This window comes from Colletotrichum lupini, chromosome 4 (assembly GCF_023278565.1).
Source record: "Colletotrichum lupini chromosome 4, complete sequence".
NCBI lineage: Eukaryota > Fungi > Ascomycota > Sordariomycetes > Glomerellales > Glomerellaceae > Colletotrichum > Colletotrichum lupini.
In genome coordinates this window covers 5,895,119-5,920,264 of record NC_064677.1, presented here as the reverse complement: position 1 = coordinate 5,920,264, position 25,146 = coordinate 5,895,119, and the positions used below count along the sequence as shown (strand labels likewise).

General features: G+C 54.0%; 10 protein-coding genes across 10 annotated transcripts; 4 read left to right on the top strand and 6 right to left on the bottom strand.

Moving 5' to 3' along the window:
• Nucleotides 1-22: 22 nt before the first annotated feature.
• Nucleotides 23-310, bottom strand: CLUP02_08871 (uncharacterized protein; the record flags this gene model as incomplete). The annotated part of the gene is made up of 2 exons (XM_049287852.1): nucleotides 23-217; nucleotides 290-310. 2 exons carry the CDS (start codon nucleotides 308-310, stop codon nucleotides 23-25), a joined length of 216 nt encoding a protein of 71 aa, XP_049144995.1.
• Nucleotides 311-1,371: 1,061 nt separating this feature from the next.
• CLUP02_08870 (uncharacterized protein) lies at nucleotides 1,372-3,438 on the bottom strand (the record flags this gene model as incomplete). The annotated part of the gene is made up of 9 exons (XM_049287851.1): nucleotides 1,372-1,536; nucleotides 1,590-1,716; nucleotides 1,779-1,835; nucleotides 1,890-1,935; nucleotides 1,985-2,141; nucleotides 2,201-2,293; nucleotides 2,564-2,833; nucleotides 2,976-3,249; nucleotides 3,404-3,438. 9 exons carry the CDS (start codon nucleotides 3,436-3,438, stop codon nucleotides 1,372-1,374), a joined length of 1,224 nt encoding a protein of 407 aa, XP_049144994.1.
• Nucleotides 3,439-4,741: 1,303 nt separating this feature from the next.
• CLUP02_08869 (uncharacterized protein) lies at nucleotides 4,742-6,469 on the top strand (the record flags this gene model as incomplete). The annotated part of the gene is made up of 4 exons (XM_049287850.1): nucleotides 4,742-4,804; nucleotides 4,928-4,951; nucleotides 5,023-5,632; nucleotides 5,703-6,469. The coding sequence occupies 4 exons, from the start codon at nucleotides 4,742-4,744 to the stop codon at nucleotides 6,467-6,469; spliced, it is 1,464 nt and encodes a 487-aa protein (XP_049144993.1).
• Nucleotides 6,470-7,075: 606 nt separating this feature from the next.
• On the bottom strand, nucleotides 7,076-8,916 carry CLUP02_08868 (hsp70-like protein; the record flags this gene model as incomplete). The annotated part of the gene is made up of 3 exons (XM_049287849.1): nucleotides 7,076-8,492; nucleotides 8,577-8,703; nucleotides 8,784-8,916. 3 exons carry the CDS (start codon nucleotides 8,914-8,916, stop codon nucleotides 7,076-7,078), a joined length of 1,677 nt encoding a protein of 558 aa, XP_049144992.1.
• Nucleotides 8,917-9,474: 558 nt separating this feature from the next.
• Nucleotides 9,475-10,275, top strand: CLUP02_08867 (exosome complex exonuclease RRP40; the record flags this gene model as incomplete). Its single annotated transcript, XM_049287848.1, has 2 exons — nucleotides 9,475-9,672; nucleotides 9,745-10,275. The coding sequence occupies 2 exons, from the start codon at nucleotides 9,475-9,477 to the stop codon at nucleotides 10,273-10,275; spliced, it is 729 nt and encodes a 242-aa protein (XP_049144991.1).
• A 480-nt stretch (nucleotides 10,276-10,755) lies between these two features.
• CLUP02_08866 (uncharacterized protein) lies at nucleotides 10,756-12,882 on the bottom strand (the record flags this gene model as incomplete). The annotated part of the gene is made up of 2 exons (XM_049287847.1): nucleotides 10,756-11,035; nucleotides 11,087-12,882. The coding sequence occupies 2 exons, from the start codon at nucleotides 12,880-12,882 to the stop codon at nucleotides 10,756-10,758; spliced, it is 2,076 nt and encodes a 691-aa protein (XP_049144990.1).
• Nucleotides 12,883-16,088: 3,206 nt separating this feature from the next.
• CLUP02_08865 (nonsense-mediated mRNA decay protein 1) lies at nucleotides 16,089-18,503 on the top strand (the record flags this gene model as incomplete). Its single annotated transcript, XM_049287846.1, has 2 exons — nucleotides 16,089-17,766; nucleotides 17,818-18,503. 2 exons carry the CDS (start codon nucleotides 16,089-16,091, stop codon nucleotides 18,501-18,503), a joined length of 2,364 nt encoding a protein of 787 aa, XP_049144989.1.
• Nucleotides 18,504-19,319: 816 nt separating this feature from the next.
• Nucleotides 19,320-21,920, top strand: CLUP02_08864 (uncharacterized protein; the record flags this gene model as incomplete). Its single annotated transcript, XM_049287845.1, has 9 exons — nucleotides 19,320-19,356; nucleotides 19,419-19,766; nucleotides 19,824-20,097; nucleotides 20,173-20,192; nucleotides 20,269-20,438; nucleotides 20,497-20,679; nucleotides 20,846-21,008; nucleotides 21,067-21,468; nucleotides 21,529-21,920. The coding sequence occupies 9 exons, from the start codon at nucleotides 19,320-19,322 to the stop codon at nucleotides 21,918-21,920; spliced, it is 1,989 nt and encodes a 662-aa protein (XP_049144988.1).
• Nucleotides 21,921-22,116: 196 nt separating this feature from the next.
• Nucleotides 22,117-23,239, bottom strand: CLUP02_08863 (uncharacterized protein; the record flags this gene model as incomplete). Its single annotated transcript, XM_049287844.1, has 2 exons — nucleotides 22,117-22,945; nucleotides 23,010-23,239. The coding sequence occupies 2 exons, from the start codon at nucleotides 23,237-23,239 to the stop codon at nucleotides 22,117-22,119; spliced, it is 1,059 nt and encodes a 352-aa protein (XP_049144987.1).
• Nucleotides 23,240-23,531: 292 nt separating this feature from the next.
• CLUP02_08862 (uncharacterized protein) lies at nucleotides 23,532-24,860 on the bottom strand (the record flags this gene model as incomplete). Its single annotated transcript, XM_049287843.1, has 6 exons — nucleotides 23,532-23,668; nucleotides 23,742-23,873; nucleotides 23,938-23,985; nucleotides 24,049-24,101; nucleotides 24,170-24,332; nucleotides 24,788-24,860. The coding sequence occupies 6 exons, from the start codon at nucleotides 24,858-24,860 to the stop codon at nucleotides 23,532-23,534; spliced, it is 606 nt and encodes a 201-aa protein (XP_049144986.1).
• Nucleotides 24,861-25,146: the final 286 nt, after the last annotated feature.

Sequence of the window (25,146 nt, the reverse complement as noted above, 5' to 3'; positions counted from 1 at the left end):
TGTGTGAGACAGAAGGGTCGGCTTAGACGCGACTTCTAGTCGTGGTCTTGTGACGACGTCCGCCGCCGCCGCGACGACCGCAGTAGCCGCAGGTGAGGAAGCTGATGATGATGTTGCAGAAGGAGACGATGCCGCCGATGATGGCGTGGAGGATGCCTCCGATGCCTGAGATGACGGAGGTGAGGCAGTTGCCGATGGTCCGGAAGACGGATTGGACCTATGGGGGGATGGTGATTAGTTTGTGGTTTCTTCCATGATAGTCGGGTATGGAAGAGGACTGATGACTTACACAAGAGACGACGGCGCCCATTGTTGCGGTGTTGTGGTATTGGTGGGTTGGAAAGTGGTAATTTGTAGAGCTGTAGAGAGAACCTCGAAGGGTGTTTGGTGGTTTGTTCGATGGTGTTTGGCTGTGATGGGATAGTACGAAAGGGTGAGGTAGAGGAAAAGGATAAAGGGTCTTATATACAGAGTGAACGCCAGAGCAGTTGGGAATGCGCAACGTCAAGGCACACCCTTGTGACTTGCCAAACACCTTACATCACAGCAGAGCGGTGACACCATTACGAAAGTAAGGTACATCCCCCCCGCCATCGTCGATTGTCTCTACCTTTACGGTGTACCTCACGGGTCAGCGGTAAGGCATGGTATCGTATCACACATTACCCTAATTTCCGGGTCGTTTTGGCGCTAGGAGAATTGGGGGAGGTGTGGTCTGGGCTGGAGTCTGTGGGAGAGGGAGAGAGACAGAGTGCGAGGCGTGCAAGTGCTCTGCTAAGGTAGCCGGGACACCGCATGGTGACGTCAATGTGGTAATCTCCCGTGATACATCACTTTTTTTTTTTTTTCCCACCTTCCGTCCCGTCCCTTCGTATATGGTGAGGTAAGGTATCAGGGTATGTACTTTCCACCCCAGTCTTTTTTCTCAAATGTACTCCCTCGGATTCCTTCAATGGGAGAATGTGTCTCTAAACCAATCGGCCGAGGGAAAGACACCTCCTATCTCAAATGAGAAGAGAGAAATCTCGAGACGAGGTGTGGTCACCCACTCACATACACGGTACACACACCCCCGGTCCGCATCAAGGTTTCTGATCCCCCCGTCACACGACGACATCTCACAGGGCCGGAGCGAATGCGCCGTCCAGAAGGAGCGACCAGTTCGAGTCGTTTGGGCACGACGTTGGCACGGTTGGGGTGTGAATGGTGCCCGTTTTGGGTGGCTCCCCTCCACACTATCAGTAACCTTACGTTAGCCCGCAGGAAAGATTTTCGCTGCACGAGTCTGCGTCGAAGAGTTTGATTGCACGTCGGCGTTCATCAAGTCCCATTAAGCTGCGTGGTTCCAATCGAATGATTGGAGAAAACATGTCATGGTGCAGTTAGTGAACCAGGTAAACTGAGAAAAGTAGCGCCCCAGCCACAAGCCTCCTCGACCAAGGAGAAAACGTGGTGGCTGCGGGCGTAGCATTTTGTGGCGGTCATTGCGGCTTGTCTCATTTCCCTACGCCCTCCCTTCCCCCTCCAAACAGGTTCCTGTGAAGATATGACATCGTTCGTCTGGGCGTTTCGGTGTGTGTGTGCTGTACGAAGTATGGAGATTGGGATGAGAGGGCCATGACGTATGCGGCTCGGGGGATTCCTCTTTCTGCTGGGGGCGGGAACTCGAGGGACTGGGATGTTGATTGAGTTTGTGTGGAGAACTGCACGCCTGTACTGCGTCACACCTTTCTCACTCAGACTCTCACTCTCACCCTCAGGCTCTCTTCCTGTCTCACGACGGCTGACGGGTAGCGCGCCCCGGTGCGGCGTGACCCCAGTCGTCCTCCAGTTCCCTGGCCGAATGTTCAAAACTTTTTTTATGAGGCGCCTTCCTCGGGAGGTTTCACGAAGGGTCTGGAATGGTCTTTGAAGCCTGGGCGTTGCGCGTGATGGCTGGGGTCTATCTTGTCTCGGACGACGCACACTCATACGAGGGACGTACACCTCATCGCGAGTTGCGAGCTATCCCGAAATCTCATGATTATCTCAGGTCCTTGCAGTTTCTCTGTCCATCCTTGGGTGGGAGTGTTCATCTTGACGCAGATGTCGGCATGTTCCGGCAGCCTCCATCTGCTTGGGGGAACCCGGAAAGGACAGGGCTGCACCCTGGTGGTGTCTGGAGACTATCTTGGAGAAGCATATTGGACGGCATCGTCACTACATGTCGTGAGGCCCCGGACCCTTGTCCTTTCAGATGCTCCTTTTTTTGGCTTGTCTTCAGGGTGAAAGTTGACTGGCTGCCGGATCTCGACTATTGGTGAGGCTCTGTGTTACAAACTTAGGTTTCTTATAGTTTTTGGCAGGTTTGGGTGGCTTGATCGTGACATTCCCCGACTAGACTAGGCTCTGGAGTTTTGTCCTGGCGAAGTACCTACCGTGCTGAGAAGGACCGTCAACCCTCGCCGACCTTTTTCAATGTTCTTGAGTTCACTTTGATGGATTTCATTACCCAGGCAATTTCTCTATAATTCCGTATTACGTCTCCCTTTTCCTGGATCGAATTACAACGTATTAAGGTGACCGCGAGCTTGAGAAACAGCATGAGCAACGTTTTAAAGCCGTATCGTGTGATTTCCCTTGAGAGCCATCTCCCGCTAATCTTTTGCGCCTGTACTCCGTAAAGCCGGAAAAAAGTCCACGACATACATGGATTCCACCGGTTCGTCTCTCGGGAGTACGGCGACTGAGTTGACTGCTGTTCGCAAAATGTCGACTCGTTGCGAACAGATGCTAGTAATACAGGCAAGGCTAGAAAGTGGACCAGAGAAAGCTTGATATGTGGCTCATGCCCCTAACACACATCGCGAGGTTAGAAGCCTAACGAAAAGTCAACGGGTGTTACGTAAGAGGCCGACTGGACTGCATCGATCTAGATCTTCAAGGAATCAAGGTCTTGCTATTAAAGGTATCGCGAAATTGAAAATTGACAGTACGGCGGCAAGCTGTCGATTGTATTGAGAAAATTTAGGACGCTGTACGCATACTGCAGAGTTTTTGAGGTAGAATGCATCACGAATGAAAAAAATGATCTGGCTAAGAGCATGCAGAATTATCGTGGCCTCCAGTTGGTGTTGGCCTTTGACGGATATGGAAGGCTTGTAGTTGCCAACGGAAGGTTGTAGATGGTGTTCTAGAGACTGAATTCCTTGTCCTTGGGTACTGATGGTAAAGCCACCCTTGAGAGAGGCCTGAGGTGCAACAGCATGACTATGACACTGCGACAACAACGCAACTGGGTAAGAAAGCACTGGTGATATGGGCCCAAGACATCGGTTCAAAGAGGCATGAAATGCAACTTGTCACGATGTATGGACTACTGGGTGTCATAAAAGACCACGAGGTCTATTGTGGCGCAGGCTACTAGTTGCTGGACCCGAGGATCCAGTTGTGGCTCATTGAAGAACTCGGGCCAGATACATGCCGCTATAGCGGTTCCGGTATCCGTACGCCCAGGATGCTGGGGCAGGTGGCACTTGACGGAGTTACGTATTCCTTCGACCCTGTCCAAAGTCAAACTCTCTTTCTTTCATCATCAGAGGAGGGAGAGCATCGACACGCAAACACGACTTGATTCACGGCAATTCAACTCTCTGAGCTGTCAGAAATTGTACCGAGTCTTGGATATCTCCGACATCTACGGACAGCAGACCCCTGTTTGCTGAGTCAATCCGCCCGTGGAGGATCAGTCTCCTCCGTACAGTCTGGAACCCCGAATTCCTGACTACCCCCTGCGCTCTGCCGCAATACATACAAGCCCATATCTCTCTCGCGCGCTCTCAGCTTCCATTCTATCGACGCCCGCGGACGGACGACGCACTGTCAGGTAGACGGCGATTGGCCGCTGACCACGCATGCAATTTCAAGCCTTTCCTTCAGCGGACAATTCAGGAAGACTGGACTCAGCGGCACGGTACCAGCATCCCGTTATCTATTAGCTGTACCTACTGGTGGTTCTGCCCCTCTCACAGCTCCTCCAGCACCGTATTATCCGGCTGTCCCGAAACGAAACCGAGCGTCGCTGACAAGAGGGGACAAATCTATTCGTGTTGTTGGACTTTCCTGCGCGCCTGCGACTGCGACTGCGACTACGACTGTGTGTGTGCCTTGCCAGCCCTTGCACACTGCCGTCTGCTTGCCTGCCCGCCCGCGCAGTCTTACATACCTTACGGTATCTACCTACCTCCGAAGGCGCGCGGTCCTCATCAGAGGTCGCAGGTATTATTAACTTGCTGGCCCCGACGGAACCCAACCCGCCATGCCTTCCATGAAACATGGCTTCCTTAAGTAAGCCTCTGTTGCTCCTTTCTCCGATTCGTTCTCCTCCATCATCCGTCCCATGTCGAGCTGATTTTTTGCCGGCGTTGTTGTCCTTATTGTATTCTCCTTATTTCACCTAAACATACGCATTCCTTGTGGCCACGTGGGTTGCCTGGCCCTCTGCTCACCCGTACCTCACATGAGGCTGAGATCTCACTGAGACAACCCCGGAGAGAGCTTGGTGGCCTTTTCTCGTCACGTCCAGCCCTACCTATTCTATTCGCTTTTGCTGTGTAATCAACAACCTCATCATTCCCATGTCTCTCCCTTGAAAGCACCTCTTGTTGGGGCCCGGGGCTTTTCGGTCCCCGCCTTGTTTTGCTTCTACTCTTGTCTCCGTCATTATCATTTGCGCTGAGCGTGAGCGAATCACTCGCTCAAAATGAGTCCCCTAAAGAGCATGGCTAACGGGGGCTTCCTGCCCACAGTCAATAAGAACAGAAAGGTAATGCCTCCTCTCTGCGCCCACCATCCTGCCATGGGAAAGTCAATCCCCAAAAGTGGAGGATGTGCGCCATTGTTGGTGACCACTCAGCGAACCGGTTTGAGCTAACGTTACTTGACGCAGCCAAAGTTTGAGTTACATCTAAAGGTGTGAGCCCTTCTTGACACGGCAGTTGCTGCATCTTGGCGAAGAATCTCTCTTATTGACAACTCCTCCAGATCTTCGACTTAAACAACGTCCCGTTGGTATCAGGGACGTCAATAGTAAAATGGAACCTCGCACACTCTATTCACGCCGAGCACCGCGGCCGCACGCCGCAATGCCCGATTTCCAACCACAAGGTCGAGTATAACTACTCCAAGGTCGTCAGCCATATCCGGATCAGCATCGACAAGAACAATAACCTAACCGAGTGTCCCGTCGAATTTGAGGTCCTTCAACAATTCCCGGGCAGCGGCAGGGAGGAGAAGATCTCGCTCGGTATCGTCAAGCTCAACCTCAGCGAGTACGTGGAGGAAAGCGATGGCCTCACCCGAGAGAGCGCTAGCTTCGACCGCGGTCACTCGCGCAAGCGAAGCAGCGGCACCAGTCAGAGCCCAATGTCGACGAGGGCGCCGGTGCTGGACGATCCAGATGTCGAGGATGGCATCGTGCGGCGGTATCTTATGCAGGAAAGCAAGATCAACAGCACATTGAAGATCGGCATTTTGATGATGCAGCTCGATGGCGACAAGAACTACTCTGCGCCTCCTTTGAAAACTGCACCCGTATTTGGCGGGATTGCCGGCATCATGGCGGGCGAAGCAGTTGAGCAAGATGATGCTGGACGTAAGTCTTCTGCGGTTTTCTAAATCTGCGTTTCTTGGCAGTCCATCTCGTACTAACATCACCCCCCAAGAGCTTCCCACAATGGCAAAATCCAGGGATGCCTCCGAAGTGCAGGACATGTACCGCCGCGCCCTCGCAGCCTCCTGGTCCTGTCAATCCGGCGAGCTCCCCGCCGATCAGTGCATCGAAGACATCTTTTCCGGCGGCGACGGATGGCAGGCCGGGCGCACGGGACGCACCGGCAAAAAGACGGCCACCTTTGACCTGGACAACGGCGGCTCTCTGAGCTCCGACGAGGGTGGCATGAACGGCACCCTCCGACCCTCGGACTTTCGCAAGCTGGAACGGAAGCAGCAGCAGCAACACCAACAGCTGCTGGACCCGCCTCAGCAGGATCACTTGCACCTGCACCGCCTGCACAACGGCCACCGCCACCATTCACGCAACAACAGCGGCTCCAGCGACAGGAGCATGAGGAGCTTGCGGAGCATTAAGAGCATGGCCACCATCGTTACGGGCCGTGGCGACGCAGCGAGCAGCACCGCCGGCGCCAGCAACGTTGCTCGTCGCGGCTCACATAGCCGGACCAGGGGTCGGGACGACGACCAACGGCTCGGAGTAGGAGGTGGTGGTGGTGGTGGTGGCGGTAACGGAGGGGGTATCGGTGCGCGCGATCACGGGCGCTCGAGGAGTCGCAGCGGGAGCATGGTGAGCCTGGCGCCGACGATGGGCAGTAGTGATCGCGGGCGCGAGAGCTCGAGGAGGAACAGGGAGCTGGAGGAGTTTGACGTCCGTGATGATCTCGTCGCGTGGAGGTTGCCTGGCGCTGTCACATAAAAGGGGGACAGTGCGATGTGATTCAAGGACCGCTGTTGCTTTTCGTTTCCTTGTAGCAAGGTGTTTAGTGGGCAGGCGTACATTTTATCTTCTTGCATAGGCAATGCCTCCTCCTTTCTCATACTCATCCATTGAAGTTTTGTTCAATCATCATCCTTGGGGTCGTCTGTATGTAGTGCCGGATTCGTGATTTCGGTCTTGCATGTGTGTCTGGGACAAAACGAAAAGGTTCATTAACAGCATTTCGTTTTTCTACATCTCTTCTCCCCAAGACTAACTCGCCTACACAAAAGCTTGCTGTCTATGACTCCTTTTTTGCGCGCTCTCTCTCTCTCTCTCTCTATGTTCCGGGTGTTCATGTCCGTTGATTCATGCCTTCCATTTCCACCCCTCCGCCACCCAAGATTGATGTCTATATAAAAAAAAGGGGGGGACAGACAGGTTTTCGGAAAACACAAGGCTCGTCTTTTATCAACCCCCTGATCCCTAATCACTCTCTTTTTACGCCTGACCGTTTTATTTTTGCATCCAACGGCGTGCGTCTTTTCTTCCTCATAGGCAAAAGTCGTTACTGGTCTCTATTCAGATGTAGGGACGATAACCACTTCAAGGAGCGCTGATGGTGCCGCGGACACCGCCCTTGCCGCCAACCTCTCTCGCCGTGATCGTGACGCCCAAGTCGGCGGCGACGTTGATGGTGACCTCGACCTTGGCGCCCTTGCTGACGCCGCGGACGGCGGCCTCGGCGAGGGTGGGACCGACCTTCCAGACCTTTTCGCGGATGTCCTCCTCCTCGTCGGAGAAGTCAGAGTCGTCCTCGTCGTCGCCCTCGGGCTTGGCGGCCTTGGGCTCGGGCTTGGTGACCTTGATGTGGGCGCCGCCCTCGACGATGCGGACGAGGACGTCGCCTCCGTCCTTGGGGGCGGCGATCTTGACGGTGCGGCGGGCGGGGACGGCGGTCTCGGCGGGGACGACGGGGACGAACTCGTCGTTTGCGCCGACGACGCCGATGGCGTTGGCGATGTGCTTGACGGTGGTGACGGCGGCGTGGGTGCTCTGGTCAATGTCCTCGGCGTCGTACTCCTGGATCAGGGAGGCCTGGAGGGCGGCGCCGCGGGCGAGTAGCTCGGAGGGGTTGATGGCGTTGGCGACGGTGGAGGGGGCGATGACCTTTGTGGACTCGGGGAAGAGCTGGGAGAAGTTGGAGGCGATGCGCGGGGTGTGGGCGGTGCCGCCGGCGACGATGACCTCGTCAATGTCGAGGACGTCGAGCTCGGCCTTCTTGACGACTCCCTCGACGAGGCGGTTGAAGCCGTCAAAGACCTTGCGGGCGACCATCTCGTAGCGTAACCGGTTGATGGTGGACTGGAAGTCGACGCCGTCGGCGAGGGACTCGACGCTGAAGCTGGCGTTGTTGCTGAGGGAGAGGGCGCGCTTGGTGGACTCGGCCTCGGCCTTGAGCTTGGCGAGGGAGCGGGCGTTCTCGCGGGGGTCGGTGGTGTGCTTCTTGATGAACTCCTTGGCGAAGTAGTCGATGAGGACCTGGTCGAGGTGGGAGCCGGAGAACTCGTAGTCGTGGGCGGTGGCGAGGACGGTGTACATGCCGCCGCGGGAGGCGACGACGGCCACGTCGGAGCGGGTGCCGCCAAGGTCGGCGACGACGACAATCTTGTCCTCGATGACGGCCTCGGGGCGGGCGTCATAGGCAAGGACGGCGGCGATGGGGTCGGAGATGACCTGGAGGACCTCGAGGCCGGCCTCCTTGGCGGCGGCGACGAGAGCCTCCCTCTGCTTCTCGGTGAAGTTGGTGGGGACGGTGATGACGGCCGAGGTGACCTTCTGGCCTAGGTAGTCGCTGGCGGAGCCGACGAGGCGGCGGATGTAGCGCACGGCGGTCTCGTGGACGGAGACGGTGGAGGGCTCCTCGGCGTCCTCCTTGTCCTTCACTGAGAAGGAGACGGTGCCGTTCACGTCCTGGGGGTGGGCAGAGGCGTGGTTGTGGGTGGGGTCGATGGACTTGAAGCTGTAGGCGGGACATTGTCAGTTCAAGATGCCAGGCGGGGGTGGAAGGAGAGAGAGTTTCATGGGGGGAAGGGTAAAGCCGTACTCCTGTCCGAGAAAGTCCTTGAAGTATGCGATCGTGTTGGTGGGGTTTCTGATGAGGAAGGCCTTGGCCTGCTGTCCGTAGTACTCGTCTCCATCAACGTAGGAGAGGATGGTGGGAATTTGACGGTCTGCCATGGTGATATATGTCAGCGATTCGCTCTTCGGTTGCCCAATCGCCATGTTTCCCATTCCCAAAAGAAGAGCTCACCTCCGTCCTCGTTGGCCATAACCTCGGCCTTGTCATCCTTGGTGTATGCGATGGAGCTGTTGGAGTTGCCAAAGGTGATACCAATGACGGTGCGGTCGCCCGGCGCGGGCCGCGAGTCACCGTTCGTAGCCATTTTGTGTGTATGTATGTGTGCGTCCGGAAAGACGTATGTGTGCGTATGCGGATATTCGTCGTGGAGGAGGAGGCGACGATATAAGGAGTCGAGAAAAAGCAGGGGGTAAGTAGGTATTTATTGAACTTTTGATACCACAACTCCAGTAGGGATCTCGAAGGAAAGGAATGTTTTCAATGGTGGTGGGTGGTGGATGGTGGGGGTTCCTCTCTCTCAAAGGCCAACTGCGAAATTTTGGGCAAGGGAAAAAAAAAATTCCCACGTTCGCTGTCGTCCAGTCGCAGTGGGGCCCTTCGTTTTCCCCACATGTCCCATCGGCCGTATTCCAATCAAATTCAATTCGCTGGAGGAGCCACCGCCGCGCACACAAAGTGCCCCGCCAAAGCTTTCGACATTCAGTGACCGCTGGCTGTTACTGCTGCAAGGCTGAAATCGCAGATACCAGCGCTGAAGGCGAAAAAAGTAAGGTAATGATACTCGGCGCTCGCGCTCACCTGACGATTTCAATTCGACATCACCACAATCCTACTCGGCGGTACAACGAAGACCCTTTCGACCATGGCCTCCGTCGGCCCTTACGTCCTCCCCGGCGACGAGATTGACGACTCCCTCATCCCTTCGCATCAGAAACTTCCACTGCGCCTCGGCCCTGGCCTCCGCCATGTTCCTCCCAGGCAAATAGTGCCCACCATCGCCGGCAAGCTCGTCACAGATCGCAAGAAGAACTCGATATGGGTTGAGCAGACAAGTGGGCGGGTACGATCTTATCGCGTCTCTCAGAGATTCTGCAATTACGAACAAAAAAAAGATTAACAACTGGTCAAATAGTATATCCCCGCCGTAGGCGACCTCGTCGTCGGCACCGTCCAGCGCACCGCCGCCGAACTCTACTACGTCCTCCTCGCCGACTACTCAACACCAGCCCTGCTCCCCCAACTCTCCTTCGAAGGCGCCTCCAAAAAGACGCGCCCCCAACTCGCCGCCGGCGCCCTCGTCTACGCCCGCGTCACGCTGGCCAACAAGCACATGGACCCGGAACTCGAATGCGTCTACCAATCCACCGGCAAGAGCGACGGCCTGGGCCCCCTCGTGGGCGGCATGCTCTTCGACATCTCGCTGGGCATGTCGCGGCGTCTGCTGATGCCAAAGACGACGGATCTCGTCGTGCTCGAGGAGCTGGGCGCCACGGGCGCGGCCTTCGAGACGGCCGTCGGTCGCAACGGCAAGATCTGGGTCAACAGCGAGAGCACAAAGGTCATTATCGCGGTGGGACGGGCGATTCAGGAGACGGACCAGCGTGGTCTCACAATCGATCAGCAGAAGAAGCTTGTGAGATCGTTAATCAAAGATATGAGTTAAAAAGGGGTTTCCTATGCAAACACGCCCTCCCGTGATGCTTTTTATGGCCTTGTTCTACAGTATTTACCCTGGCGGCAATCTCCGTGAGCCTCCAAACGCCAGACTGCTGCTATGCAGCACCCGATAAAAGAATGTACCTGTGTTGCCCCCTTGTTTTTACTCCCTCCTCAAGAGGCAACCAAGATGTATGTAACAAATTGCCCATAGGCAACGACGAAACGAATAATGCCTAGATCCGTCACTGGGCCCGATTCGTGATGGGAGGGTGCCTTAATTTCAGTAATCGTTCCCTCTCACTCATCCCCAATCCTGCTACATGCTCACAGAGAGCAAAGGCGGTCGTCGCTTGCAAGTCACTTGTCCGTCATTTCGACAGACCACTTCCCAAGCGTTGCCTCGTCTGTAGGGCGATATTGCCCCCTTGCCCCTGAATCGGTGGCATTGTTTCTGCGTGTAGAAGAGCTTATAGGCATTCCAACCCTATGTTCCTCCCATATTCTCGTCGACAATGTCGGGCTCTGGGTCGCCCATTGGTGTGACTTGGTGGATATTCATCATGTGCCGTCTCCAATTATCCTTTCTCGGGAATGATTTGCCTCCCGCCTTGGAATAGGGGCAGGTGCTGACGGTGCAATGGAACTTCTTCGTCTTCTTGTGTTTATCGTTGATGTGACGATCCAGATGTGTTTTAGTACCGAACCTCTTTCCGCAGTTCGGATGAGCACATTCATGAGGCCTCTCGTGGTATCGTTTGTGGTGACTAGATCTGTCAGTAACATGTGCGAAGCAATTTCTACGCATTTGGACTTACTTCAGCTTGTGGACCTGGTCGAAAAATCTACCACATTCGTCACAGATGAATGTTCGAGGAGACGGCTGCATTCCTGGGTACGGCGACGTGCTATTGCGGATATCCGAGCTGCCGTCTGATCGCGGAGATGGACTGCTGTCGATTTGGGTGTTTGGCGTGCTTTGGTAAGAAGGGCCGGAGCTGGTTTGCCCAGCTACCGGCGGCGAGTGATCGGATGGGTCGGTTATTTCGCCATCGAGGTAGTGTTGGTTATGTTGATTGTGTTGATCAGGCATGAGGTGGGTTGGATCAGGTAATTGCGCGACATCGTTCATCTGTACATCCGGAAGAGCGCCGTTCGCATGGCCTCCATTTGGGAGGTTCCAGTTCATCGCCTGGGATTGTCCGTTCTCATACAACTTTGGTGGTCCATTTGCTTCTTGTTGCTGACGGAGAAGTTCCTGTTGCTGCTGTTGCCGGAGGATATACTGCTCCTGCTGTTCGTATGACTGTTCCGGTGATTGTGGTGTAAGAGCTTGTGATGCTTGCGGCGGTTCTGGTGCTGGCTTCGTAATCTCGACAGGCGGCTGAGGGGGCGGGTGCGCAATGTTGAATAGCTGCTGGTTCGTGTTCCACTTGTGCTCTGTCGGGTTGGATGGTGCCATGATGTCCATTGGATTTACAGTCCCAGGAGCCGGTATAGCTGGAGGAAGAACAGGAGGGGATTCGGTCGGCTTCACTGATCTCTTCTTTTCCAAGTCCGGAGCATGGCTAGGATCCTCGGGCTCTGACATGGGGCTAACAGGGAGGTGAATAGGCGAATCCAGCTGAGCGGTCCCGAATGATGGACCAGTAAACTCGGTGGGAGAGTCTGATAGTGTTTCGCTAAGAACGGGCTGCGGTGGTTGTGATGGGTGGCCCTTTGAGCGGGTGGTTGCGGAGTCCTTGGTGCTCATACGACGTATCATGCTCGCTAGGTTGAGCTTGAAAGAGCTTCCTCGAGAGCTTGATCGTCGAGGGAGTGGTGCGCGACTTTGAGGCTCGTCGGTCGGAGGCGGCGTGACCATGCCAAAGGCTTCTGAAGGAATAGTTGGGCTGTAGTAGGTCGCGCTATGTCCATGATTGGCTTCGGTATAGTCCATGCCATCGGCTCGAGTAGCAACGAGCTCTACACCCACGGGGGTCCATGGATAGGACGACTCGCTGTTCCATGTGGGCGCATGTCCAAAAGAGTACTCGGTTGTGCCGCGTCTCGTCGTGATACTAGGTGGATGAGTGCTGTCGCCGGTGAAGCCACGCTGGTGCTGGCTGCTCAGTTCATCGCTGGGGGGGCGGTCGATGCCGTTGTGAGATGATAGGGCGGTGTCCTTGGTAGACTGTCTCTCTGTACCCCTCAACGTGTCGGCCTTGTTCTCAAAGGAATCTTTTGAAGAATGACGGCTGTTGACTCCGGGTCCGGGTCCGGGCGCCGGCGCCTGTCCAGAAGGCCCCATAGGCCCAGGGACGAAGGTCGTTTCCGTGTCGAGACGTTCGGGCAATCCATGTTTCCTAGCTCTTCTTCTTCGAACGATAAATGGGTAGGCGCAGACACCGACGAGGAAGACGGCGATAATGACACCAATAACGACTCCAGCAACCCCTCCTCCTGATAATGAGCGGCGCTCCAGTGTCGCGCGGTTGGTGAGGGATAACATCTCTCTTTTTGGCTTCAGCCGGTCCATATCAATTGAGCGTTTTAAAAAGGATGAACTGTCGTCAGATTCGCCAAGGTCTGATTGGGCGGTAATACCCTCAGACGAGGCTGCTGGAGGAGCCATTTTCGGCAACCACGCGTCAGCACTCGCTGCACCACATGAACCTCCTCCCAAAGAGACCTGAGACACTCGGATGAGGACGACAGTAGCGGGTGCGAAGTAAGAAGGCGAGCTATAGGGGTTGCGTCGCCGACGAGTTGTTGATCAAGGCAGTCCAGATGGTACGTTTTGTTGAGGCAGCGTTGCGTGTGGACGAGCAGTCGCCGCGATGGCGATGAGCCCACGAGAGAGGAAGCGGATGAGGTGCAGTTGAAGTCAGCACCGTAATGGGGGCAGTTGGATTAATTAGGCCGTGGTAGTTCAGCCTCACCCAGAGGCAGGTGCACTCAGCAAAGCGGGCGCAGGAGAGTACGAGAGTACGGGGGACCTGAGAGAGAGTTGGAGTGGGCTGCATCTCAGTCTGTGGATCAAGGAAGGTTGGACTGGGTTGCCTCCCGCCTCCACGTTTACCTGCAGATTAAGGGTGTACTTTGGCTGGACTGTGGCTCAGTCAGGGAAAGGTAGGGGAGACTTCTGGAGTGCTTACATCAGGTAGTGACGATGTGTTGGAATACCGGAACTTGGCCAAAATTGCGCCCATGTGCAGGTCGCTCGCTATCAAAATTTGGCCCCGCAGTACCGGCGCTTTGGCCGGAACAGACCAATCGTATTTTCGTAAAGCTTCACTGCCCCGCCACACGGCCTCTCCACGACCCTTGGTGTCTCCGTGTCTTGGTTGCAGGGAACTTTGAACTCGAAAGTTAACAGCGACCGCCCAACAAGCTGGGCCCATTTCCCTGAATAAGAATGGCAACGCTCCATCATTCGCGCCGTTTCGCCGCCACCACTGTCCATTGGTCCCTATCTATTCCCGCGGCCAGCGATGGGGGGGCGGCCATCTCGTGCCTCTGCCCCTGTTTGCTGGGTCGTATGGAATGGAAAGAAGCCCTTAGCTGGTGGGGTAGATCTCCATCACCATTAGGAACTTTCAGGAACTTTCAGGTCGGCAAGGACTGCCAGCGGAGATGATCTCAATCCGTCAAACCGACGTGCCGGCACCAGAGTCCGCACACAAATTCGCTCACATTGGCGTCGGGTCGGGCGTCTGACGTTGCCTGGTTTCATCCTCCAATGCTTTTTTCAAAAGTTACCTTGGGCTACATAGTAAGGGAAACAGCCATCTTTCCGATGCGGCATTGGGCGGCATAACAACCAAGCTCGTGCCGCAGTTCGGCGTGCTGCGTTTACGTTCCAGCAACTGACAGCATCACCCTTGCGCTCCGGCTGAACTTGCTCCTCTGCCTGGGCACTGGGGAAAATATTCCAGGGACCTGCTCCTGGTGTCTATGTATTGAACCCCTGTCGTGGCGGATCCCGATCCTGCATGCTCGAATTGGTGCTAATTCTGCGACAAGGTCTTGGGCTATTTTAGCCCACGAGACCCGGTTCAGCGGTTACTTTCCGCCGACGATGAGATGCCTACGATATGACAAGGGCATTCATGGTGCTCAACCAGGATGAACAATCATCGGAAGGATAAAAACATGCTTGGCATTTGATATATCTACGGCTAACACATTTTCAAGATGACGTGCTGCGTTTTGAAGTGTTGACAGACACCTCTAGGTAGTTCAGACATAGTGGCCAGCCCGGAGTCTGCTTCACCGAGGCAAGGTACCGATGTCGAAATTGCCAACCTCGGAAACCCCCACATACCTCCACACGTCCGACTTCAACGACACAACATGATCGACCAGGCGATGAATGAGCGAATCACTTGAACACATATTCGTATCACTTACGAGGGTTGCTTGGTGGGCTTTGGTGTGCCCCAGGCAATACTCGAGGCATGATGGTGAAGCTCCTCATCAGCATCCTGCAATTATCACACATTCTAAGTATCTTTCAACATCTATCACCTTCCTTACTTCAGTCTAATCCCAAGCTATGGGAGGGAAGAGCAGTTTGTAGCGCAACATTCCGCATCCTGCTTGCTTTTTTTTTTTTTGCCTTGACTTGAATGCTTACTGCCTGGATATCCGTACTCTAACAGGCAGCCAGTATCTTTCTATAGGTTGACAGCAGCTCATTCCGAAGAGCTGTATACAACAATAGACCCTTCAAAATTTTAGTATCCTAGTGATCGTGTCTGCTTGAACTTGATATCTTTGCAGTTGATTTGACTCGATTTGCCAATAAGACATCACTAATCAGCTTTCTTCAGAGTAATATTGATCATTCTGTTGGCCAGTATCTGGTCTTTCTGGCCCGGTCCTTCTGTTGATGACAGGACCAGAGTTTTGGTCAAGCATCCATGGTTCGAATTATTCAAGCCTCGTGCTCAAGAAGACTACATCTGCCTATTCATGTCGTTGTGTGTACGGGGCTTCGATACACTTCTCTCCCCAAAGCCGATGGAGCTGTCCCAATTCCCGATTCTCAATGTCACTCTGGATGAGTAACGCTGCTCTCGGTTGTGTATTCCCTCGTTCATTCTGCCCGAATAATTGCAATACTCTTACAAAGCACACTGTTGTTCACTTGAGGTGAATCACCACGGATTCATTCACGGAAGGTGGGCCCAACCTCAACTTCCACTCGAGGTAGGCAGGTAGGTAGACAGGTCGCTACTGCCTCTTTTGAAAAGGTCAGCAGCACCTACCTTACCTTCCTGCCTTTTCCTCACTGGAGTAAATTACCTCCGATTTTCCTTCTCTTCCTTCCATCACTCCCGTCAGGTTGACGACATCTACCAGAATCCTCCCCACGGTCTATTCTAGTTGTGTACTTCAACTTCTCACCTCCTTCAGTCCTCGCGACAATACTTCGCCTGCCGTTACATCGCGGCCCATAGGTTCCTTCCTACCACTCATTCAATCTGCTATCTAGTAGCCACGGCGTTCTTTTTAGCATCCTTGGGTTGTCAGCTTGGCACCATTCAAAGCGTACGCCATCGCGCTGTGCTCGAGACAACATACCGAGGTAAGTTATTTCAGCGCTTGTGTTGCCGTTGAAGAAATCTCACTGATAGAATTCAGATGCTCTTTGCGACGTGGAATGTTGGCTACGGGCCGATCGACGATCTTCACGCGTCCCTCACAGTAAAAGACAATCATACGTCTCCCGCGCCACAGAATATTGTAGGTCTTCTCTCTTGATCCCATACCTGTTTTACTTCATGGAACTAATTCCACCAACTGGAGCTCTCCGACAGAGATTGTGGTCGCCGAATGGTTCACTCGTTCAATAGCGTCCACGAATTCGCTCGCGTTCATCGCGAAGGAACCATCATAGAGATGGCGAACGAGGCTTCTGCCATCAAGAGGTTCAATGAAGCGCCTGAAGCCAGATACGCTTGGGTGATTGCTCCTGTACCGGGTCCTTATTCACTCATCGAGTCGGATCTGCAGAAGAAGTGGATTGTGCTCGCCGAACTGCCATCGACACCGGAACGCCATTTCCCGGATGAGGGCGACATGTGCAATATCTCATTCAAGCGAGATTTCGTTTGCAAGGGCAAGAAATATAACCCTGGAACTCTCTCCGCCCAGCGCATTCCCAACCCATACGAGACGATCCCGGAGTTGTACCAGTATTCCCTACTGGCAGCATTCAACGTTATCATGGACTACATTGCCGACCCTATCACGAAGCAGCAGTACCACCCGCTCTTCTCAATCGCTGTGAAACAGGATCTGAATTTTGGCTTCGGGCCAACGCCCCTCAGCTTGCAAAATGCCACTGAGATCTGCCTTCGGATCGATCAGAATCCTGTGACGTATGAAGCTGAATTGACGGCATTGAGCATCTTGACTCAGCCGAAGAAAGAGGGAAACGAACTGTCAGAAAACACCATTGGAACCTTCGAGTACTTGCTGGATTTCCGGAAAGAGCCCAGTTTCTACATCAACATGTTCGACAAGATCCCACACATGGACAACCCTGCTAGCCATTCCAATGCGTACCTGCAGGCTGTCTACCGCCGACTCAATGCAGACCACAAGAATGTTTACGAGCAACTTCGTCGGATTCCAGCGGGACTTGCGATCATTCTTGGTTGTCCTGGTGCTGGAAAGACAGCGTTGAACGCCTTTATCTCTGCTATGGCCGTCTCTCAGTCTCGCCATATTGTGCGCGATGATGGGAAGAAGAAACACAAGCCGGTCAAAATCCTGTATCTTCTCGACGTCAATTACCCCTGCGATGATGCAGCAGACAGAGTGTACTCGACGTTGAAAAAAGCCGGCATCAACAAGTCGGTGATTAGGGTTCGAGGTTGCGCTCGCGAGATGCGAAGCAGTGCAAAGCTTCACCCAGTGCCCTCAGCAAGCGAAGATGACGAGCCTGACTTCACCGCCGGATTCCTCAGACAAGTTCGTGCTTCTGTCGGTCTTTCGAATGGTACTCGTTCTACTAATGAAGCTCGTGGCGATCGAGCGCCATCCCTGGATGAAGTTGCGTGGGAGAGGTACGATGCCGACCGAACCCGATACAAGTCTTTGACCAAGATTCTCGAAAAGCTCGAGAACGGTGCGGTCAAGACCAGAAAGACAGCAAGAGAGCTCAAGAATCGTGTGGCCAGGCTCTATCTCTCCGTGATCGGAGACGCCGATTTCATTGCCACAACTCCTGTTGGCGCGTCTGGGTACCTGAGCAAAAACTTTCATCCGGACATTGTGTTTCTTGATGAAGCTGCTCATGCCAGAGAACTTACAACCCTCATCCCTATTGCGCTGTATTCACCCTGTGCGTTCATTCTAACCGGCGATACCCGACAAACCAGACCCTTTGTTGAAAGCGGCAAGGGCATGGAGAAGGAGAACATCTATGCAAAGCAGCTCATGATAAGCACCATGGAAAGAGCGGATCTTGCCGGGGCTCTCAAGAGCAAATTGCTTATCAGTCACCGTAAGCACTGTGATATATTGTTCGTATGGCTACACTGCTAACAACGTCCAGGAATGTACGGAGACCTCCAAGTATTGGTATCAGAGTTGTTCTATGATGGACAATTGACTTCAGGAATCCCCGAAGCTGAGCGCTTCTCCAACCCCGTACGCCACATGCAAAAATGGCTCGGGCAATTCACCAGGGGCCAGGAATGTACTGTCCCTCGAATCCTGCTCAACCTACGGTACTCCAAGGAGATGAAAGACCGGTCGAGCTTCTACAATCAGGTTCACGCGAATTTCATCATGCAGCGCTGTCACGAACTGCTCCGACACCCAGAGTTCAAACAGGTTGACAAGCCTGACCAACCTGGACGGATCCTGATTATCACGCCGTACAAGGCTGCTTTGATTCGGTATAAACAGTTCATCAAGACTCTTCCGCCTCACTTCCGGGGAAGGATGGACGTGGAGTTACGATTCAATGCTCTCGAAGCCCGCACTGTGGACTCTGCTCAAGGACACGAGGCAGACTTTGTGTTTGTTGACACGGTTAGGACAAGAAGCGCTGGCTTCCTCGACGACCCAAAGCGTCTGTGCGTGATGTTGTCTAGAGCTCGAGTTGGAGAGATGATTCTCATGCATGAGGGCATGACGAAGAAACGGGACCGTAACCAGCAACAGCATGATGCGGAATGGACTACCAAGGTCTATGATCATTGTCGCAAAAACGGTCAGCTTCACTATTTCGGTTGAACAAATGGCTGTGCGTTTGAGGTGGTAGATTGATTGTGGAGTTTGGATCAGGCAGCGGACGATGTCCCCGTTACAGCAGCTTATGGAATGTTACCTTGGAGGATAGATACTGCCATAGAGAGAGCCCAAGAATGAGATAATTGCAGCAAGCTTTGAAAGACATTTGATGACACCGCGGGCTACTCGACTATCTACGATAGTGCAGCCTGATCTCGATTCGGCCAAGTTAGTCTCGAGGTAGTACCACATTAAGCAGGCTGCGGAATAACGAGGAGTGCGTCCAGAACATGGCTCATTGCCAATGATATCCTTTCGAAACTATTTACGAGAAGATGCAAACACCTAATGGAGACTGAACCGACTAAACCGATCGCCATGCGGGGACCGTCACCAGTGTGATGCTGCCTTGGGTGTCACAGCATTTGCCATGCCTAATCCTGTTCTATCCCAGTCTACAGCCTGATCTTTTGAGTAAAGTAATAAGATAATTGGCTTAGAACGATTGGCAGGCCGTTGTTATTGTATCCTAAAAGAGCAGCTGAAAAGGCTTGCCAAGAAGATAAGCAACTGCAGAGTGCCTTTCCTCCGCTCGAGAAGCGTGCACCCATATAAAGTAACTGATACCGGTCAGTTCCCCCACACAATATGAGAATGGAGGCTTTCCCGCCTTGTTAACCGCGCATTGAGATAGTATCGATTTATCTCTTTCGACGAAGATTAGGTGACAGAATCGGTTGCAACATCGCCGCGATTCGCCCAGGCATCACCACCGATTGCCGACTTCAATCGGCCGCACACAACCCCCGTCAATGAACCATGACCAGCGTTCCAGCTGTATGTTTTGCTGAATGTAGTGAGTTTCTTTCCTCTACCTTCACCGATGTTCGCCACACAACTGACAATATTTGTATCCAGACAATGCCTATATTGAGGCGCAAGGAGTTGGGAAAGACCCTTCCTTGTGCAACATCGCGTCGCCCTTTGCGAAAGATCTCATAGATTGTCAGGTTTGTATTGGAGTCAATAGCAAGAACTCGACTAGTTTTGAGGATCTTGGGCCCGAATTTCAACAATATCTGGACCTCTGCAACCAAGTACAGACGGTCACGTACGCCACTACCATCACGTACCTCAATGGTGACGTTGAACTGGTGACTCTGACGAAGACAACAACGGGCCCGATAAATTACGCCCCAACCACCTCGACTCCTTCTGCGTCTACTTCGTCACAGAGTGCAATACCTACAGAATCAACTTCGACAGGTTCGTAACCGCCTGAACCGTCTTGATAGAAAACCTCAACGTTAACCAAAAGATCAGAATCGACCCCAGCCCCCAATCGATCATGGGTAGCCGGTCTGGTCATTGGCTGTGTCGCCGTCACTGCTCTTGTTACTGGTTTCTGGTTTCTCAGACGCAGAAGACGGAGAGCCAATCAGGCAGCTATTGAGAACACGAGCGAAGCACATGACGAGTATACCAAGGCCCAACTTCACTCCGACAGTCTGCCTCCCAAGCCTGCCATAGAACTCGAGGGGTCATACCCAGATCCCATACCGGAGATGAGCGCGAACGAGATTGCTGCACAAGAAATGTTAGTCCCGCACAGCCACCACGTTGCAGAGATGCCAGAGAAACGTAATTGAGCAGTTCGAGTACGCACAACTAGTCGAGGCATGGCTGGGAACAGTACACGAGGTGTAGAGTGAAGCAGCGTGCCGAGCAGCATAAGAACAAATGAAGAACGTAGTGCCACTCTTTCCAGCCTTGGTTAGTCTTCGTTCCATACGCATCGCAGCTACCCGTGCCGTCCTCAAAGGTCCAGCAAACATCGATGTCAGTCGACCAGAATCACCAGCCAGCCCAGCTTTCCTCCATTCTAGGATCGTTTTGGGCCTTTTCACGGGTAACTGGGCAGAGTACCCCGGACGCCACGTAAGACGAGCCATCGTACGGCCATCACCACGAAACACACTCTTGTCAAGTTACACAGCATGACGGTACGCTCTTATTGGGCGCTTACCACCCATCGCACACTCCCGCACCATCCCATTTGGCCTGCGGGATCATGCTTACGGGCTGGCCGCACCGGAGATCACGGACTACCGTTGAGCGGCTCATACCCGTTGCCAAGAAGGGCAAACTTCTGTGCAGCAGAACCGATTACTATGACATGGTGTGGCGTTGGCGGTCGTATAAAGTCAGCTGCATGCCCGGTGTACCTTGACGCTGTCAGCATCTTTCATGTCTGACGCTCCATCTTGCGGGGGATGAACCCTCATAACTTACAAAACCCAAGAGAAAAGAAACGTTAGTGACCTGACTTAATCGAATGCTTCAAGTCGACTGAAGATGTCGGCTTCGATAATCACATCGACGACCGGGGCTACTTTCACGTACCCTACGCCAGAACCATCCATGGTGACCTATTCGGCCAGGGCATATTTCATGACGAGTCCATCGGGACCATGCATGAAACGTTTGAGTATGCATTTCTTTCAACAAGTTTCTCGATCTCTCGGAGGTGAACTGCCGCCAGCGACTGACCACCGCTGCGTCTTAGATGCCCTCTACATATACATCCAGGCAATCGGCAAACAGCCATTGATCTGCCACAAGGACGCGCACTTTCAGACAGAGTACGAAGATTGTATTAATTGCTTACATGTCACCGTGGAGGATTCAGCAACGTACATATCTCAACGCGTCGAGCCGAAATTCAAAGAGTATCTAGACTACTGCAACGGTAAACCTCCGGACTGGACGTACGCACCTTCGCGATTGACTGTCGTCACCCGCGCGCACTGGGGACCCCTTACAGACTTTTATGGCGAACTAGTGGCGGGAGGTCTCCAGACGATCACGGCGACAGAGCTCAAACCGACGGACAGCAGTGAGGCAGGCGGCGGATGGCCGTCGTCGTCCTCGACAGAAACTGGGAAGACACCCGGGGCAGGAGACTCAGGTATGATGTCTGGAACAGCCATATTGACGCGATGATGATGCTCATCAAGCGGGATAACAGGGCCGATACCAGGTAACTCGGCATGGATAGCAGGGCCGGTCATTGGCGTGATCACGGCCATCATGCTTCTCCTCGGCGCGCTCTGGTTTCTCAGACGACGAAGACATCGAGCGGTTGATAAAGAGGAGTCCATGGCGACCGGCCTTGCCATTGGTACTCGTGGTGGTGGCTATGGCCAAGGGGGATATGAAAAGCCGCAACTGCATTCGGATTGTATCCCGCGTCGAATGGAGCTTGAAGGATCGTACCCGAATTCACCCATGAGCCCCATGTCTGAGATGACTGCAAACGAAGTCGCGGCTCAGGAGCTTTCAGTGCCGGGTAGTCAGCATGTTGAAGGGGTCACGGAGAAGAGTAGCTCTGCCAGGCCGGAGAGCCCGGTTCTTGGATGAAGTAGGGAGGTTGTTTTCACTTAATTCCCATTGGAGATGGGTTTCAACGTAATAGTGAAGGTCGGTCCCCTCATTCGAGACCAAAGTAACAGCTAAAATTGAGTCTCATTTTTAATTCATGTATGTTTTCTGAGAGGGCGTGGTATCAACATCATGCTTCACACAAGCCGGTCGCCTGAACTATGTTTAGTCCTTCTCAACCGATCATGTTTCGCCTCATCCTGCTCGACCCAGTGAACTGCAAGTTCTCATTGCCCGTGACACCGGTCAAGACGTTGCCGATCCCCTGCACCTCGCCGTTGCCGCCCTGCATGATAGCCGCATAGTTATTCGCAATCAGCTGGATACCCGACACGAACCCCTGCTCGTCGAAAGCGCAGTGCCCGCCGTTGGGCGAGTTGTTGACCGTCTGCTTGGCGTTGACCTGGGCGGTACTCATTCCCGCGTCCGTCGCGATCTTCTCGTACGCCTTCACGGACGCCGGGATCGCCTCCTGCAAGTTGGAGAGCTCCTGCAGCGTGCTCTGGAAGTGGATCCTCGTGCCCGCGACGGCTTTCGCGTCGACGACGTCGACCTGCGGCGGCAGACCGCCGCAGTTGAGCAGCACGCCGTTGCCGGCGAAGTTCTGCATGTGCGCGGGCATGAAGAAGCCCGAGAGCATCAGGGACCCGCCCGAGACGCCCGTGAAGAAGACGTTGGACTGGTTGAAGGCCATCATCTGCGGCAGCGTCTTCTGGACGAGGTCGTTGACGGCCTGGGAGTGGGCTACGCCGTCGGTGCGCTGGAGACCCTGGCCGCCGCCCCAGAAGAGGTTCGGGTCCGGGGCGAGGACGGCGACGCCGGCGAGGTTCTGCTGGACGCCCTGGTTGGGCATGTCGAAGAAGGATTGGCCGCCGTCGCCGTGGAGGAGGACGTTGAGGCCGAGGGTGCCTTGGGCGCCGGGTTGGGCTGCGGCGCCGGGGACGCCGGAGGCGGCGGTGAATTGCTCGGCTGGGCCGCTGATCTTGAAGCGGAGGTCGAGGCCGCTGGGAGGGGGGGGAGTGTTAGTCCATGCGCCCCAGAGAGGAGAAGGCGAACAACGGGACTTACTTGACGTTGGCGGTCATGTCCAGAATCATGGATCCGTCAGTCGCTTGCGAGATGCCCTGGGGCACCGCGGCGGCCTGCTGCTGCGCCGTCTGCCTGTTGGCGCGGCCGTTTCCGTTTCCGCCACGGTTTCCGTTTCCTTTCCTGTTCTGGGGCTGGGGCGCGCCGTGGACGACGCTCAGCAAGCTGAGGACCACCGCGAGGGCGGCGACGGGGGAGCGGACGGTCAACATCCTGGTCGAAAGCGGAAAAGAAGGAGGGAAGAAGAAGACTGTGTATTAGAAGGCAGAATTATACGAAGGGGGAAAAAGCTGCCAAGCTCGCGGCGCGTCGCTCTCCCACGAAGATCAAGTGGTCTTGGAAAGAAAATTCTTGGTATGAAACGAAGATTCGGAATTTCCCAGAAACCCGGGGAAGGAAAATCAAAGGGAGAGGAAAGGAAACCCAAAAGGAAGGGGGATGGGGTGGCAGGTTAGGTTTATCTTAAAGAACCGTTTGCTTGCATGAGCATCGGCCATCCCATGGTCATGGGTATCGAACAGCCTCTCCTCTCACGGTCTCGCCGTCCGAATGATAACCGACGGCTTCTCTCCTTTCCCTCGCCTTCGCTCTGGCACTGACCAGCATCGTGGCTGGCTCTATCCCATCTCCTTTTGGCTCCTCTGCATGGGTTCGACTTCTCAAGCGAGCTCCCCCGGCTTCAGACTAAACATGGGGAAAGAAGGACGTATCAACGGTCAGCCTTCCCTACCGGCGAGCCCAGCTGGCGGGAGCCATACAGGCCATCTGCGAAGCGAACCATCTCAATAATGGAGAGACGAAAAAGAAGGGAGGGGATAAGCTTGTGTTGTCTCTGTTTCGCCTGGACTCGGTTGTGTGTGAGAGTTGGGACAAGTCAGTCTGGGTCTGATCGCCCCCCTCTGGCTCGTACACGAGTTAGTCAGTACTCCGTAGTCAAATACTTGGAGGACGGGAGTGGCTTTTGATCTTCAGCATACCAGGGGGGGCAAAGGGGAAAGCCTGACTGGCCAATTAGTTCGACATGGAACTAGGTTGTCCGGGACAATTGTCACCCAAAAGAGTGCCTCTCTGGGCCTACACAACCAAAAGTGCGTGTACGTTGTATGAAAAAGGGATGGATTGCCAGCGAGAGGCTCGACGACTGTTTCGCTTGGCGCTGCGTCTCCCGACTCGGGAGCAGAGCCATCCAGGGCACCAAGTTCAAGTTCAACAACAAGGTGTCGCAGAGCGTTTGAGGTTCTTTGTCGTCCGGCCTGCACTTTGCAGCAGAAACTCGAAACCGACCCTGGGCGCCCGGGTCCACCCCTGCGAAGCCGCAAGGCACACCCGCTCGGGGCTTGTCGCTTCAGACCCCGGTTCGGGGGGGGGGTACGTCTCCCACTCGGGAGGCGACCATCAATTGACAATTACAGATTTTATTTCCCTGATCTTCCCGCGCGTGACAGCGAATGAATGTGTTTATTTTGCCGTGGTGAAGTGCTTCCATGTAGATTTCCAAAGGTTCCAGTTCCACTACTAAGAGGCGGGGGCCTGTTTGATGGGGTTTCTGCGACGTTGAGAGGCTTGGTATCCGTAGGTTGTTTTAGATCCCTGGTTGCGCTAAGAGATGCTTAAGTGCGACTAAGCATTGAGGCTCTTTGAGGGGGATGAGCCGATGTGGGTTTGGCGAGTCAAGATCGTTCTTCTAGGTACGAGGAACAAATGACTGGTGGTTGCTTCTATAAAGTTTGCACAAGATACTGAATGATATTAGGGTGAACGGCATGCTTCAGGAATCGGCGGGTTCGTAATCAAGTAAGTTACTTGAAGGAACTCAGGACGGAAGCCAAACATGACACATGTTTCTTCGACACTTATTCACTTACTTTCCAACGACCACAGGGGCTCAGACGTCACTTGTTTCGGAGCTGACCTGTCTGAACTTCGTATTCAGCCAAACAACAGCATTCTGATGTACAGAAGACGCTAAATATAAGCATTGCGTGCATTTCGTAGGCATAACGATTAACGCACACACCCGAACGATCATCTAATACCCAGCATCACATCAATCCAACCCTTCTAAACACTAGCCAAAAACCTCGTGCTCCCCATAGTTCATATATACATATCACAAGTA